At 38.0% G+C, this 13,503-nt stretch overlaps 1 protein-coding gene across 1 annotated transcript in view; it reads left to right on the top strand.

The window, feature by feature from the left end:
* The window catches only part of LOC110032202 (WD repeat-containing protein 70), a gene marked incomplete in the record, with an annotated part of 21,112 nt that extends 14,313 nt beyond the window's left edge, over positions 1 to 6,799 (top strand). The window contains 6 exon segments of the mRNA XM_020735752.1: positions 2,912 to 3,019; positions 3,376 to 3,513; positions 4,135 to 4,386; positions 5,231 to 5,551; positions 6,444 to 6,644; positions 6,731 to 6,799. Of these exon segments, the coding sequence (XP_020591411.1) occupies positions 2,912 to 3,019; positions 3,376 to 3,513; positions 4,135 to 4,386; positions 5,231 to 5,551; positions 6,444 to 6,620 (996 nt within the window).
* Positions 6,800 to 13,503: the final 6,704 nt, after the last annotated feature.

Genomic DNA, 13,503 nt, shown 5'->3' on the forward strand with positions numbered 1-13,503 from the left:
GGAAGGAGGAGGCAGGGCGAACGAACGAAAAGAAGAATCGGGAGGAGCAGCTTTCGGGTCGCAGAGGAGGAGCGGCTTCGTCGTGTGGAGGAAAGGGCGTGCGGGATCGAGCGGGAGATTGGGATCGAGCAGAGAGCGGGCTTCTTCGATGCAGGGAAGAGGCGAGTAGGCGAGCTCCTTAGCGATGGGAAGAAAACGGGATCTTTGTATTACGCCCCTTCGATAAAGACGTTACGTCGGGAATTAAATGGATTCCGTTGATTGAGAAATTCCGTTGATTGAGAAATTCAAATGGAAAGCTCATAACACCTAATTAAAGTGAGATTGGGCGGACTTTCTTTTGAAATTTGAAATTTAAGATTCAAAATTGGTTAACACTTGCTAAGCCTGAATCAAACCCAAGTTGAGCCCAGACCCGCGCTCTGCTAACGTGCATCGATTTTCGTGCCATATGTGTGTGCGTGTAACCCTAGAAATATGGGTGTCATGTCCTTAGCTAAAGTTGACGTCCCGGACGCGTCGACGCGGTCCGTTTTGTCATCCGGGGTCGTCCGGACGAGTTCGCCGACGGGCGAGTCGATTCAAGTCAATGTCGTGTATGGTGCAGTGAGTGCGTGAATTGCAGCGTTCGCGAGTAATCGAGTTACAAAAGGTTCACCTAAGGCCGTTTAATCCTATAGGAACTCATTTTCGGGCCCTCTACATGTTGGTCCTTAGCGGTCCTTAGCCCTTGTTTAGCCCTTGTAACTAGAAGTTGAGTGCTTAGAACCACTCATGCGAGTTCTTCACAAAAATGAGTCAAGAAGTGACTTGAAGCTCTACGGGAGATGGGCTCTATTGCTAGTCCGTTAGGATGGTCAATAAGAACTCCTAAAGCTAGATCCTAGGTTCTAAGAGTAGGAGACTAAGACCTCACTAAAAATGAGGTCAACAATTATGTATTTAAAAATTGAAGTTTATCTGTTAGATATGTAAATACATAGGAATTGAGTGGTCTATATGTAAATCTTTCTAATATTTTATTAGACGGGCATGTAAAATTAGTGTTGGAGGGTTAGAGGTAACAAGATAGAACCTAAGGTAAAATGGATGTGAATTGTTTAAAATGTTTTATAAAGAATAGATTTTAACTCCTGAGGCAAAATACGCAACAAGAATAATGAAAAATGAAGATTCTGACTCTAATGAGTTAGGAGGTTAATGATGATAATGATTCATTTAGCACATCTTATATCACGAGTACTAGCTTCTTTATTTGCAAGAGGGTCATAACGGTGATAATACTATAATATATTCTAGTGCATGAAATTGAGCATAACATAACATAAACATGACAAACTAATAATATTCTATGGCTATCCCATTCATTTTTTGCTTGGAAGATATTGAATCCTTGTCTTCCCCTTGAGATGCAAAGGCCGACACCACTAGGCTACATGCTTAGTGTTTATACATCATAACATTTTATTATTGTTTGATGATGCATTTTTCTTCAATTGTTTTCATTTCTACCTTTTCCAGGCTTCAAAATTAAATTTCTTCCACATCCATGTTCTGGGAAGAGTGCTGGTGGCCTGGAAATTTATTAGTTCATTTACAAGACAATATCTCCAAACTCAAATTTTTCTTAAAACTTGTTTATTTCCGTAACATTTGATGGTTCACATTTCTCTTATTGTTTATAGATTGTCTCAGCTCTCGCAATTGATCATTCTGGATCGAGAGTGCTCTCTGGAAGTTATGACTACACTGTAAGAATGTATGATTTCCAAGGAATGACTTCCAAGTTACAATCATTCAGACAGTTGGAACCTTTCGAGGGACACCAGGTTCGGAGCATAAGTTGGAGTCCCACATCAGACAGATTTCTTTGTGTAACAGGTTCAGCACAAGCTAAGGTGCCTACATTTGGCTCGTATTAATCTTTGGATTGTAATTATTTTTATTTTCATCGATCAATCATCTATAAGCAGGAAATTAATTGCAGATTTATGATCGAGATGGACTTACTTTGGGTGAGTTCATTAAGGGAGATATGTATATACGTGACTTGAAGAACACCAAGGGTCATATTTCTGGCTTGACTGGTGGAGAATGGAATCCCAAATCCAAGGAAACTGTCTTAACTTCTTCTGAAGATGGTTCTTTGCGAGTATGGGATGTGAATGACTTCACAAGTCAAAAACAGGTTTGATTGGAACTTGTGTTTTTGGGTTATGAAAGTTTTGAACAGACATTTCTTCAATTTTTTTTTGGACAATTTGATTCAGTTTTAAAGTTAGTGTTTCAAATATCGGTTTTGATTAGTAAAATATTTGATTTCTTGGTTTTGGATCGGTTTGAGAATCACAATTTTGGACAAAACCTTAAATCCGATTGAATGGTAATAAAACACATTTCACAAGTCACATTTTTGGTTCTGCCTGTCTTCTCCATTCAAGCTGCCATGAAAATAACTAATTATATTTCTAATTATATATTTTTAGTAATTCTTATTGCTTATCAATTATATAATAAAAACCGCATAATATATATGCATCATACAAATAAATTTTAAATATAACTAATTTCGGTTTAATCCAAACCAAATTGAAATAACCGAACCAAATTATTGTTCTTTCTGCATTTTCTTTAATCGGTTTGGTCCAGATTCCTAGATGTTCAAAACCACTTGGTTTCACAAATTTGTCATCTGAACTGTACCCGCCGCACAATGCACCCCCCTAACCTTTTCAACATGTTCTGTAATCCAGTTACATGGGCATGCCTGAAATTGCAAAACTGATGCATATACTCGATTACAATATTTAATTATCCGATTTTCACTTTACTTTTTTGGCAAAAAAAATGCATATACTGCCATTTCAATGATGAAAATTATCTCCAGGATATCTAATAGCTTTTCTGTTAGGTTATCAAACCTAAGCTTGCTAGGCCAATGAGAGTTCCAGTTACAGCATGTGCATGGGATCATGAAGGCAAACGCATTGTTGGCGCTGTTGGTGATGGTTCCATACAGGTTTCTCAGCCAAAAATACTTTATTTCATTTTTGGGGCATTCACATACATACCATCCAATTCCTATGTATTTACATATATAACAAAAACCCTTTTCATTTTTACTGTCCAAATCTTTCACATCACATAAAAAAATATCACCATTTTAACTATTGAAAAGTGAGACATACTTATGTAAGGTTGCCATATATTTTAAAATGGAAGCTTAGGAGTTAGATATGTAAATACATAAGATAAGAATTGAGCGTTACGCATGTAAATCTTCCTTCATTTTTCTTGTTCACACACATTTATTTTATATGCCATCTTGCTGTATGCTTCTGAAAATCATCTTTGAGATAATGGAAATCTGTACAGTTATGGAGTATCAAGCCTGGATGGGGCAGCAGGCCAGACATTCATGTGGAGATAGCACATAAAGATGATGTCAGCGGACTCAAGTTCTCAGCTGATGGCTTAATTCTTTTGTCCAGAAGCATGGATAGTACACTTAAGGTACATATATGTACTTTTTTTGACCAGTTCACAATTTATTTTTTTTTTTGGTGAATAGTTTCTAAGATTAAGAAAAAACTTGCACAGTATGGGCCGGTTTTTATGTTCTTATTTTTATTTTGTCTTTTATTTTTGAAAATATATTTGATTGGTATAATTTTTATACAGTTTTATTTTGTGAAATTTACATGTATACCACACAATTCTTATGTATTTACATATCTAACAACTAAAGTTTGATATTTACATTTATAACACTTTGGTGTCATAAACTTATGCATACAAAAGTGTATTTCACTTTTAAAAAAATGGTGATCTTGTTATTTTGGATTTAATGTTAAAGATTTGAGTGGTATACATGTAAATATAGATGTTTAGGTGTTAGATATGTAAATATATAAGAATTGTGTGATATGTACGTAAATGCCTCTTTTATTTTTTATTTTTAGCAGCAAATCAACTTGTTTTAAGAACACTTAAAATATCTAGAACTTATTTTGAATATTTTTAAAAACGACTACATCAATTAAACCTGTTTTAATTTAAATCAAAACATAAATAAATAAATGAAAAACAAAAAAGAAAAAATGATCTTCTTGGTATTTTTGGATTTGCTGGTAGGTTTGGGATTTGAGGCAAATGAAAAATCCTATCAAAATATTCGAAAACATTCCCAATCACTATCCCCAAACAAACGCTGCATTTAGTCCGGACGAGCAGCTCATCTTTACTGGAACATCGGTTGAAAAAGAAGACACAACTGGAGGCACGCTTTGTTTCTATGACAGGAAGAAACTTGAACTTATATCAAAAATTGGAATCTCCCCACATCAAAGTGTGGTGCGCTGTGCTTGGCATCCCAAAATCAACCAGGTTATGTTGAACTTCACTTTTATCTGTTCTCTATGTATTTTCATGGATTTCAAATGGTCCAATTTTGATGTTGTATTGGCTCATCTTTCGAGTAAATTGCCAAAATAAAAGGAATCATTTTAGGCCTAGAGTTTATAAAAGTGCTAAATTTGTCCATAATTTTTTAAAATTTGAGTTGAAATAGTTCTCATTCTAGACTATTCAACTTATATTAAAAGAGTTTGGGGACTAAGTGGACACTTTTATAAACTTTAGGACTAACATGACCCCTTGTAAAGAGTTGAGGATAGAGGTGTAAACTAGTAAAGTGTAGCCCGAGCCAGCCTTGGTGTGAGCTTGATCTTGATTAATAAATCAAGCTCGAGCTCAAACTTAAGTTTACGAGTTTGAGATGGTTTGTTTATTATAAAAGAGAAAATAATATTACTTTAAACTAGTGATATAATAAAATGACAAATATAATACAAATGCATGATAAAAAAAAAATTTATTTGATATAAAATATAAATTTTAATTTTTTAAACATTTTTAGTAATTTAAAGACAAAGTCTTGAAATTTGATATGTTTTGAGTATATTTTATATTAATATTTTTAAACAAGTTGGCTAACGAGCTAATGAGTAGAGTTGGGGGTGACTTGAGCTTGGCTTGTTAGCTCATCAAAGTAAGCTCACGAGCCACTTATCAAACTGAGCTCGAGTTGGCTCACTTACACCTCCTAGTCTATGGTCTATTTTGCCACTTTTCTCCCTATCTTTCCTTTTCTTCCTAATGTAAATCTTAGTTTGTTCTTCAAAGCTTGATTGTCAATATTAAAATAAAAGTTTGGCTGATATTTCTGAAGGTGTTTGCAACGGTGGGCGACAAAAAAGAAGGCGGCACACACATACTATATGATCCATCGATGAGTCATAGAGGAGCTCTTGTATGTGTTGCGCGGGCGCCGAGGAGAAAATCGGTCGATGATTTTGAGGCACAGCCAATTGTTCACAATCCCCATGCCTTACCTTTATTTAGAGACCAACCTAGTCGTAAGCGGCAGAGAGAGAAGATCCTCAAGGACCCTCTGAAATCACATAAACCTGAACTTCCTGTAAATGGCCCAGGCTTTGGTGGAAGAGTGGGTGCTACTAAGGGCAGCTTGTTGACACAGTACCTTATGAAGGTCTGTAACTCCCTATTGAACCTAATTCCTATGTATTTACATATTTAATACCCAAAGTTTACCACAGTACCTTATGAAGGTCTGTAACTCCCTATTGAACCTAATTCCTATGTATTTACATATTTAATACCCAAAGTTTACTTTTTTTTACATTTATACTGTTCGAATCTTTCATATCACATAAAAAATATCACCTTTTTAACTTTTAAGAAGTGAAATACACCTTTCAACCATAGGCAAGGTGGTCTGTTTGTAAAAAATGAAGTTTGGGTATTAAATATGTAAATACATATGAATTGAGTGGTATGTATGTCATCATTCCATATTTTTAATCGAGTAGAGTGCTAAAATAGCCCCCTTACTATATACATGGGTTCAGTCTAGTCTCTGAGTTTATAAAAGTGTTAAATTAATCCCCATATTATTTTAATATGGGTTGCAATATTCCTCAAAGAGAACTATTTTAGTCCCCTTTAAAAGAGTATGGGGGAGTAAATTTACATTTTTATATACTCGGACGAAAATGACCTATGACAAATTGTCATAGGACCATTTTGACACATTTCTCTATTTTAATCATTCTATCTACAGGAATGAATAATGTTTGAGTTGTTAATGAATATTTTAATCGAGTAAAGTGCTAAAATACCGCCTTGAAAACTTACACGGGGTTATTTTTGTCTCCGAGTCTATAAAAGTGCCAAATTAATCTCCAGTCTATTTTAATATTGGGCTGAAATAGCACTCAAGGATATATATTTTAGCCTCTAAAAAAGTTTTGGGACTAAATTGGCACTTTAATAAACTCCAGGAGGGGTCTTTTTTTACACTTTTCCCTATTTTAATCATTCTATTTAGAGGAATGAATAATGTTTGACGTTTTATGTTGCAGCAAGGTGGTTTGATCAAGGAAACATGGATGGAAGAAGATCCAAGAGAGGCCATACTTAAATATGCAGATGCTGCTGCAAAAGATCCCAAGTTCATAGCTCCTGCTTATGCAGAGACTCAGCCGAAGCCTGTTTTTGCCGAGTCAGATTCGGACGACGAGCAGGAATCAGGGCATTAATTATTTGTATTCTTCAAATCCCTGGTTAGTCCTAACTTATTATTATTATTATTTTTTGTATACAATTACCTTGGTTTATAATACTGAGCGGACATGTTTTTATCCCACAGAAGCAGCAGTCAACAGAAGTTCTGTTGGGTTGAAGGGAAGCGGAGAAAATGAAATTTATGCCCAAAAAAGTTCTAAGGTAGTTTAGTGAAGCTGTTGTGGGGTTCAGCTGCATTGAAAGTTTAGACATTCTGTAAGTAACATAGCATATTTCGAAGGAGTATGACGAAATATTCATTTTAAGAGTACAGAACTTATAGCAAAATCATGAATTCGATGATATGTAAATTGATATTTGAATGATTAATTGAAAAAAAGAAGTTTTCTTGAAAACATTAACCTCTAATATTTAAGAATGGCAAGTTAATAATATGTATACTTTGCATTTGTCGCCTTCTATTTGGCTTGATAAAATTATATCTTGAAAACTTTTAAGTGTAAATCGGTTTATAATACTTGAAATTATTTTTCCATTTTATTTATTTAGGTGATTGTTGATAGTGTTATCGGATGTTTAGTGGCTGTCCTGACCCTTATAAGATAATAGTAAGTCTATGCCGAGCAGCTTAACTCAACTCTTGTGGTTAAGTTAGTCTTTCTTATCTTTTTTCATCTCATTCCTTGGTTTCTGGTTTGTGAAATTTACTTGGATGGTTCAATTCATACATGCTAACATGGGGTTTCTCATTGTGTTAGGTCCACTATCTCAATGGCTAAGCCGATATGGAGTCTAATAACCCGGGACAATGAATCCTAGAAATGTATTTTGATGTCCACCAATTCTCAATGGCTAAGCCGATATGGAGTCTAATAACCCCGGACAACGAATCCTAGATATGTATTTTGATGGCCGCCAATTTTAAAGATCTCCTTTTCCATCTTTTGACCCCTTTTCAGCCCATTGTCATTTTATAGTCTCCTTGTTGAAACACGTCTGCCCATTGTGATATGTTTGATTCACTTTCTACCGCATAACCTGGCTTAGCTTTGAGTCATGAGATAAGAATGGATAATATTGTCACTTGTTAAAATATAAGCAAAAATAAACCATCAAAACGCATTCATTTGGGAGTCTCATGTACCTAGAAGAAAAAAAAAAGTTTCTTTGGTTTTATGTTGAGGGTTTTCATAGGGTTTTTTTTTTTTTTTTTTCGTGGATTTGTTAGGGTTTGGTTAGTATGCTTCATTTGGACATCCGTTTAAGGTTCATTTCACGGAAATTGTTTTATAAAAAATCTCAACATCCTTTTTATTTTGTTTGTTTCTCTCTATCATCTTCCTCATTCTTATCCATCCCCATTCTCATTTCCATCCTCTTCGACTTCATTTTCTTCTCATCTATATCATGGAGCGGGTTGTAAGAGGCTCACAATGAAGATGATGTAATGATCTTGGAAGAGTGGTTATTTGAAATTGTGATATATGGGGGAAGGGCGAAACAAAGGGCTAATAGTTGCATATAATGATGGTCATTTTGTTATGACCCGACTTGATGCAAACCCCGTCGAACTCTTTAACAAAATCAAAAAATGAATTCCAGTTCAAATTAGAACCATGTAAGACACTAACCAATAGGCATAGTTCTCTTTAACTTCCATGATCTATTAAATAAAAATATAAAATATACATATTATATACAAACTAACATAATTCCACTAAGATTCCACCATAACATAGTATACGAAGAATCATAGCAAATAATCATGGTATGCCTTTACACATTTTAATAAAATGCAACATATCAGGACCATTAAAAAGTCAAATACAGCCCACCAAGAGTATGATTGATCATTTAAAACAACCTTTGACTTTAATCTAAGGCAGCTTATCTTTTATCAAAATCAAAAAGCATACACATATGTGAAGATGAATAAAATGCCAAGTAAGCATAATATGATTATCACCTAACATATTGCAATCAATAAATGTCTCATATCAATGTGTATAAATGAAATAATTATAATGATAAAATTCATCTATAGATGACATAAAATATAATATGTGGTTGAGTATAATTTGTATGTTATGTCATGTCAAATAATGGAATTTGTCACATTGAAAATAACTTGTGATAATGTTTAATAATATATATATTGGCATAAAGGTTTTTGGCCAACATTCCATGCTCAAGCAAGTCACATAATGTGATTAATTGTTTCCTTTCAAATAATATTCTTATGTTTCATTGCAATATCAATCTCACTATTCTATGCCCAAGTTGTCTTATAATTAAGATCATCATCCCTTGTAGCCCATTAGTAATATCAATAGTGGTCAATCACTCTCTAATTTTTATATTTGTACCACCCAAAACTTTCAAACGTCAGTAAAAATATCATCATTTTATCTTAAAAAAAAATGAAACACACTTTTTCATACAAAAAAAAAGACATAAAAAGTAAAAAAAATGAATTGTAGACGTATCATAAATAAACCTTCCATCATATAAAAATATAGGAAAAGTTACGTAAGTAGCACATATATTCTCATGTATTTACATATGGTTAATCTTTATTATTTACATATAAATAATATTTTGGTGTTTTAAATTTATGCATAAAAATTTATTATTTATTTTTAAAAAGAGATAATAATATTATTTTTATTTGTGTTACTATACTAATATGAAAATTTTTGTGTGAGAAATGTAAATATATAAAAATTGTGCGCTACCAGTAGCTAAGAGCATGTGTGTGTGTGTGTGTCAACCTACCCACAGCCTCTGTTGCACGAAGAAATATTGCCTCAGTACTACGCATGTTGACCTACGTCCATAGCCAATCAAATGCCGCCTCGCGGAAAGCACAGCCCCACCTATTAAAGCACAGAAAAATAAATTTCATATTATTCGCGACCCGGTCCGACCCTAAACCTGAAAAATTTCCCGCCAGCATAAAAATATTTCGCGCCTACTTACTGTTCTATTCGCAGGTTGTTCTATTGCAGGTGAAGAAATATTTCGCAGCTCCGCAGTTACGGTTTCAATGGAGGTCTCCATGAACGTTTGAGATGTCGGAGGAATTACACTCATCATTCAACCTGAACTTTGAAGATCAAATGAGTTTGTAATGATCTCTAGTTTTATGTTAGTTTAGGATTTTCATTGTGTTTCTGGTATTTTCATTTTGTTTGTGGTGTGATGATATCAATTTTTGATGTCACGAATGTAGGGTGTCCACCTGCACGATCTGAGATAAGATGGCTTACGGTCTGTCCGTAGCCACCCGGTAGTTTGGACACCCCACTTGAGACCTTTCGGCGGGTGTTGAGGGACACGTTGCCAGGGTCATTTTTCTAGACTTTGGCTTTCGCGTAAGCGAAGGCCGGTCGGAATTTGGCATGACAGACGACTCTGATCGGGGCAAAAAATATTATTTGTCGCGTCGCATGCGAAATTGGTCCGAGTCGGCCCAATCTCTAGTGAGCCCATTCAGATGAGCCCGGACGATGAAACGGACTGCGCGACCACGTCCGGAACGTCAATTTTACTTAGAAAGGACGTTCAGTTGGCTACAATTTTGTGGGCGAGCCTAAAATACGTGAATTATTATTTTTTTAGCCCGATTGCTGGAAAAGTGATCTAAGCGGCGTCAAACGACCCCGAATGACAAAACGGACCGCGTTAGCGTGTCTGAATTGTCGATTTCACCTTAGTAGGACGTTCAACACACCACGATTTCAAGGACGAATAAAAAAATATATATGAAAATTATCTTTTTTGGCCCGTTAGTAGAAAAAGGTGGTCCGGACGGCCCCAAATGGCAAAAAGGACTGCTCGGATGCGTGGTCCGGAGTGCCCCAAAGGGCAAAAAGGACTGCTCGGATGCGTCCGGAACGTCGGCTTTAGTCAAAAAGGACATCCATTCCGTCGTGAGGACGCATACGGGTGAAAAATACATGAATGATAATTATAATAATATAAATATTGTTATATAATAAAATATAATATATACAAGCAAATAACGTTATATATATTATCAACGTTATATTATTATATATTATTATTATATAATAATATTATATATATTATCTCAGTTATAAAAAATAAAGATTCCTCTTCTCTAGCCTGTTATGAGAGAAATTATTGTGTACGGATATCGAATTATTGCATACGAACACCGCATGCAGAGATGCATGGTGTCCGATCCTGACCGTAGATCAGGATATATTTCAGCAACACCGCATGCAATAATTGTCGCGGATTCCAAAATCCCTAGCCTGTTATGAGGTAAATGATTGGGATCGGACACCGCATGCATCTTGCATGCGGTGTCTGTCCGTATAGAATAATTTTTCCTGTTATGATAAGATAATATAATATATGTTATGATAATATAAGATAATATGCCCCGTCGCCAAAGTCAGAGTTGTCAGACCTCGCCTGCTCCTCCTTCGTCGTCGACCTCATTGCAAGAGCCTCCTCGCCGCCGGCCTTGCTTCGCCGACCGCAGCGCCCTCCCCATCTCGTTTTGCGAGAAATAGTTAGCTCAGCTCCACTGACCGCAGCTCGCCACCGACTGCAACTCCCTCACCGCCGTTGTTGCCTCTTTTCTCGCCGGCGAGCCTCTGCCGACCTTCTCCGACATCTCCAGCCGAGCTTCTTTGTCTGGACTACCGTCCTCCACCGTTATTTCTTTTACTATCTTCTCTTTGGGACGGCCAACATTGTCGGATCTCTTTCACCTCGTCGGTAGTCACTTAGCCGGTGTCGTATTTCTGCCAGAGCAAAACAACGAAGAGAGCCTTAGCTTTTGCTTCTTCCTTGTCTTCCTCGCTCTGGTTACATTCTATCGGCGTTCGATCACTGCCACCTCGTCGCCTCGCTTTTCCGGCGACAAAATGCTTCGCTGGAGCATCTCGACGTTTCTGGACAGCGAACCTCGTCACCGTTCGGAGGGGTGTAGGAGTCTTGGACCGTGTGCAAAAGAGTTCCCAGACTTCATTGGGCTTCGTGCAAACCGCGCTACGGTATAACTCCTCTTCCCCTTCGCACTTTACTTCCTAGCTAGCCTTAGGTTGTAGTGGCACTAGGCGTGCGGATTCGATCGCCCGCACGGGGTGCGTGCGTCGGCAAGTGCAGGCGCAACGATGCATATGTGTGATAAATCATTTGTTTTCCTAGAGATGATCTTTAAGATAGGATTCTCCTTACCCAACCAAGTCCCCTACGATAGTCGAGTGAATCCTTTTTGACTGCTAGCCTTAGCACAATAAAATCCTAATTGGTGGAGCCTCTTTCGCTCCCCTTTGCTTTGTTTGCTCCGGTCTTGTTAAAAAGATCAAATAACAGGCCTTTGCGAAATGAGAAAATATGAGTCATTAGCTCATTTCGTAAAGCTCAGAAGTGTCGTGAAATTTGAAAAAAGCGTCGTCGCTAGTCTATTTCACGACAAGGCGGAGAACTTCCCCCTTGGAGATTCGGGGAGAAGTTCCCCACTTGCCTCGCCAAAGCAAAGGCGACAATCGTTATTTTTCTATATGTTTGACCCTAGCTTTCCCGGTGAGGTCGTTAACACAGGGATGACTCTCTATTACATGTGGACATTTGCATGTTGCATTTTACATTTCACGAGCATTTCACTTAGCTCCGACCGGCCACCCCGGCCCGAAGAGCTTTTCACTTTGCTCCGATCGGCCGCCCCAGCCCGGCGAGCATTTCACTTAGCTCCATCCAGCCGCCCCGGCCCGACGAGCATTTCTTTTTGCTCCGACAGTCCGCCCCGGCCTAGCGAGCATTTCACTTCGCTCCGTATGGCCGCCCCGACCCGACGAGTATTTCACTTATCTCTGATCGGCCGCCCCAACCCGACGAGCATTTCACTCAGCTCCGACCGGTTGCCCCAACCCGACGAGCATTTCACTTAGCTCCGGCCGGCCGCCCTGGACTGGCGAGCATTTCACTCAGCTTCGACAGGCCGCCCTGGCCCGACGAGCTTTTTCACCTCACTTCATCAGGCCGCCCCGGCCCGAGGGGCACTTTACTTTGCTCCGTCCGTCCACAACGATCCGGCGAGCATTTCACTTCACTTCAGTCGGCTCTCCCGAGCCGGTTGACATGACACTTTAGCTCGACTGGATACCTTGATCCGGTTGACCAACTACTTACACCACCAAACTGTCTTGCACGTATGTTTGCATTTTTGCATATTATAGTGCATATATGTGATTGCATTATTGCATCTCGTCTCGCATCTGTATGTTTGCACGACTATGGTCATATGTTTGAATTGCACACTCTCTTTGGGCCCCTGCCGCAACGGCAAGCCTACCTTTTACAGATCACTGCCCCATCGGCACACCTCTTCGGGCCGCCGCCACCATGGCATGCCCATCTCGTTGGGTCACTGCCGCTTTGACATACCCCTTCGGGTCGCTGCCACTACAGTACGCCCGCCTCTGTTCAAGTCCCTGCCCCACGGTACACTCTTATCTTATATATTTTGATTATTCATTTGCATTTGCATGTTCATATGGATAGTGAGCCAAACCAGTTAGGAGAGTGACATCTGTGTTGGTCGCGTTGCCTTAACAAGCATTGCTTGCTGAGTTGATCCATGTGAGCAATGCGAGTTAGGTCATCGAGACTGACATGAGTATGACCGTGCTAAGAATCAAATGGATCTAACTTATGCCACCTTTATTCGTGACACCTTTTAGATATATTGGATCCTTAGGATGGAGCCGGTCAAACGACCCCATCAGAGTCATACCACACCCATACTTACCCTGCACTTAGATATTAGGTTGACATACTTTTCGTTAGATGGTGTGTTAGGCTAGGATTTAGGGTGCTAAGTAGTATTTTTTGACACCCATGACTATTGTTGTGTGATGT

Source organism: Phalaenopsis equestris, unplaced genomic scaffold (assembly GCF_001263595.1).
Source record: "Phalaenopsis equestris unplaced genomic scaffold, ASM126359v1 Scaffold000885, whole genome shotgun sequence".
Taxonomy (NCBI): domain Eukaryota; kingdom Viridiplantae; phylum Streptophyta; class Magnoliopsida; order Asparagales; family Orchidaceae; genus Phalaenopsis; species Phalaenopsis equestris.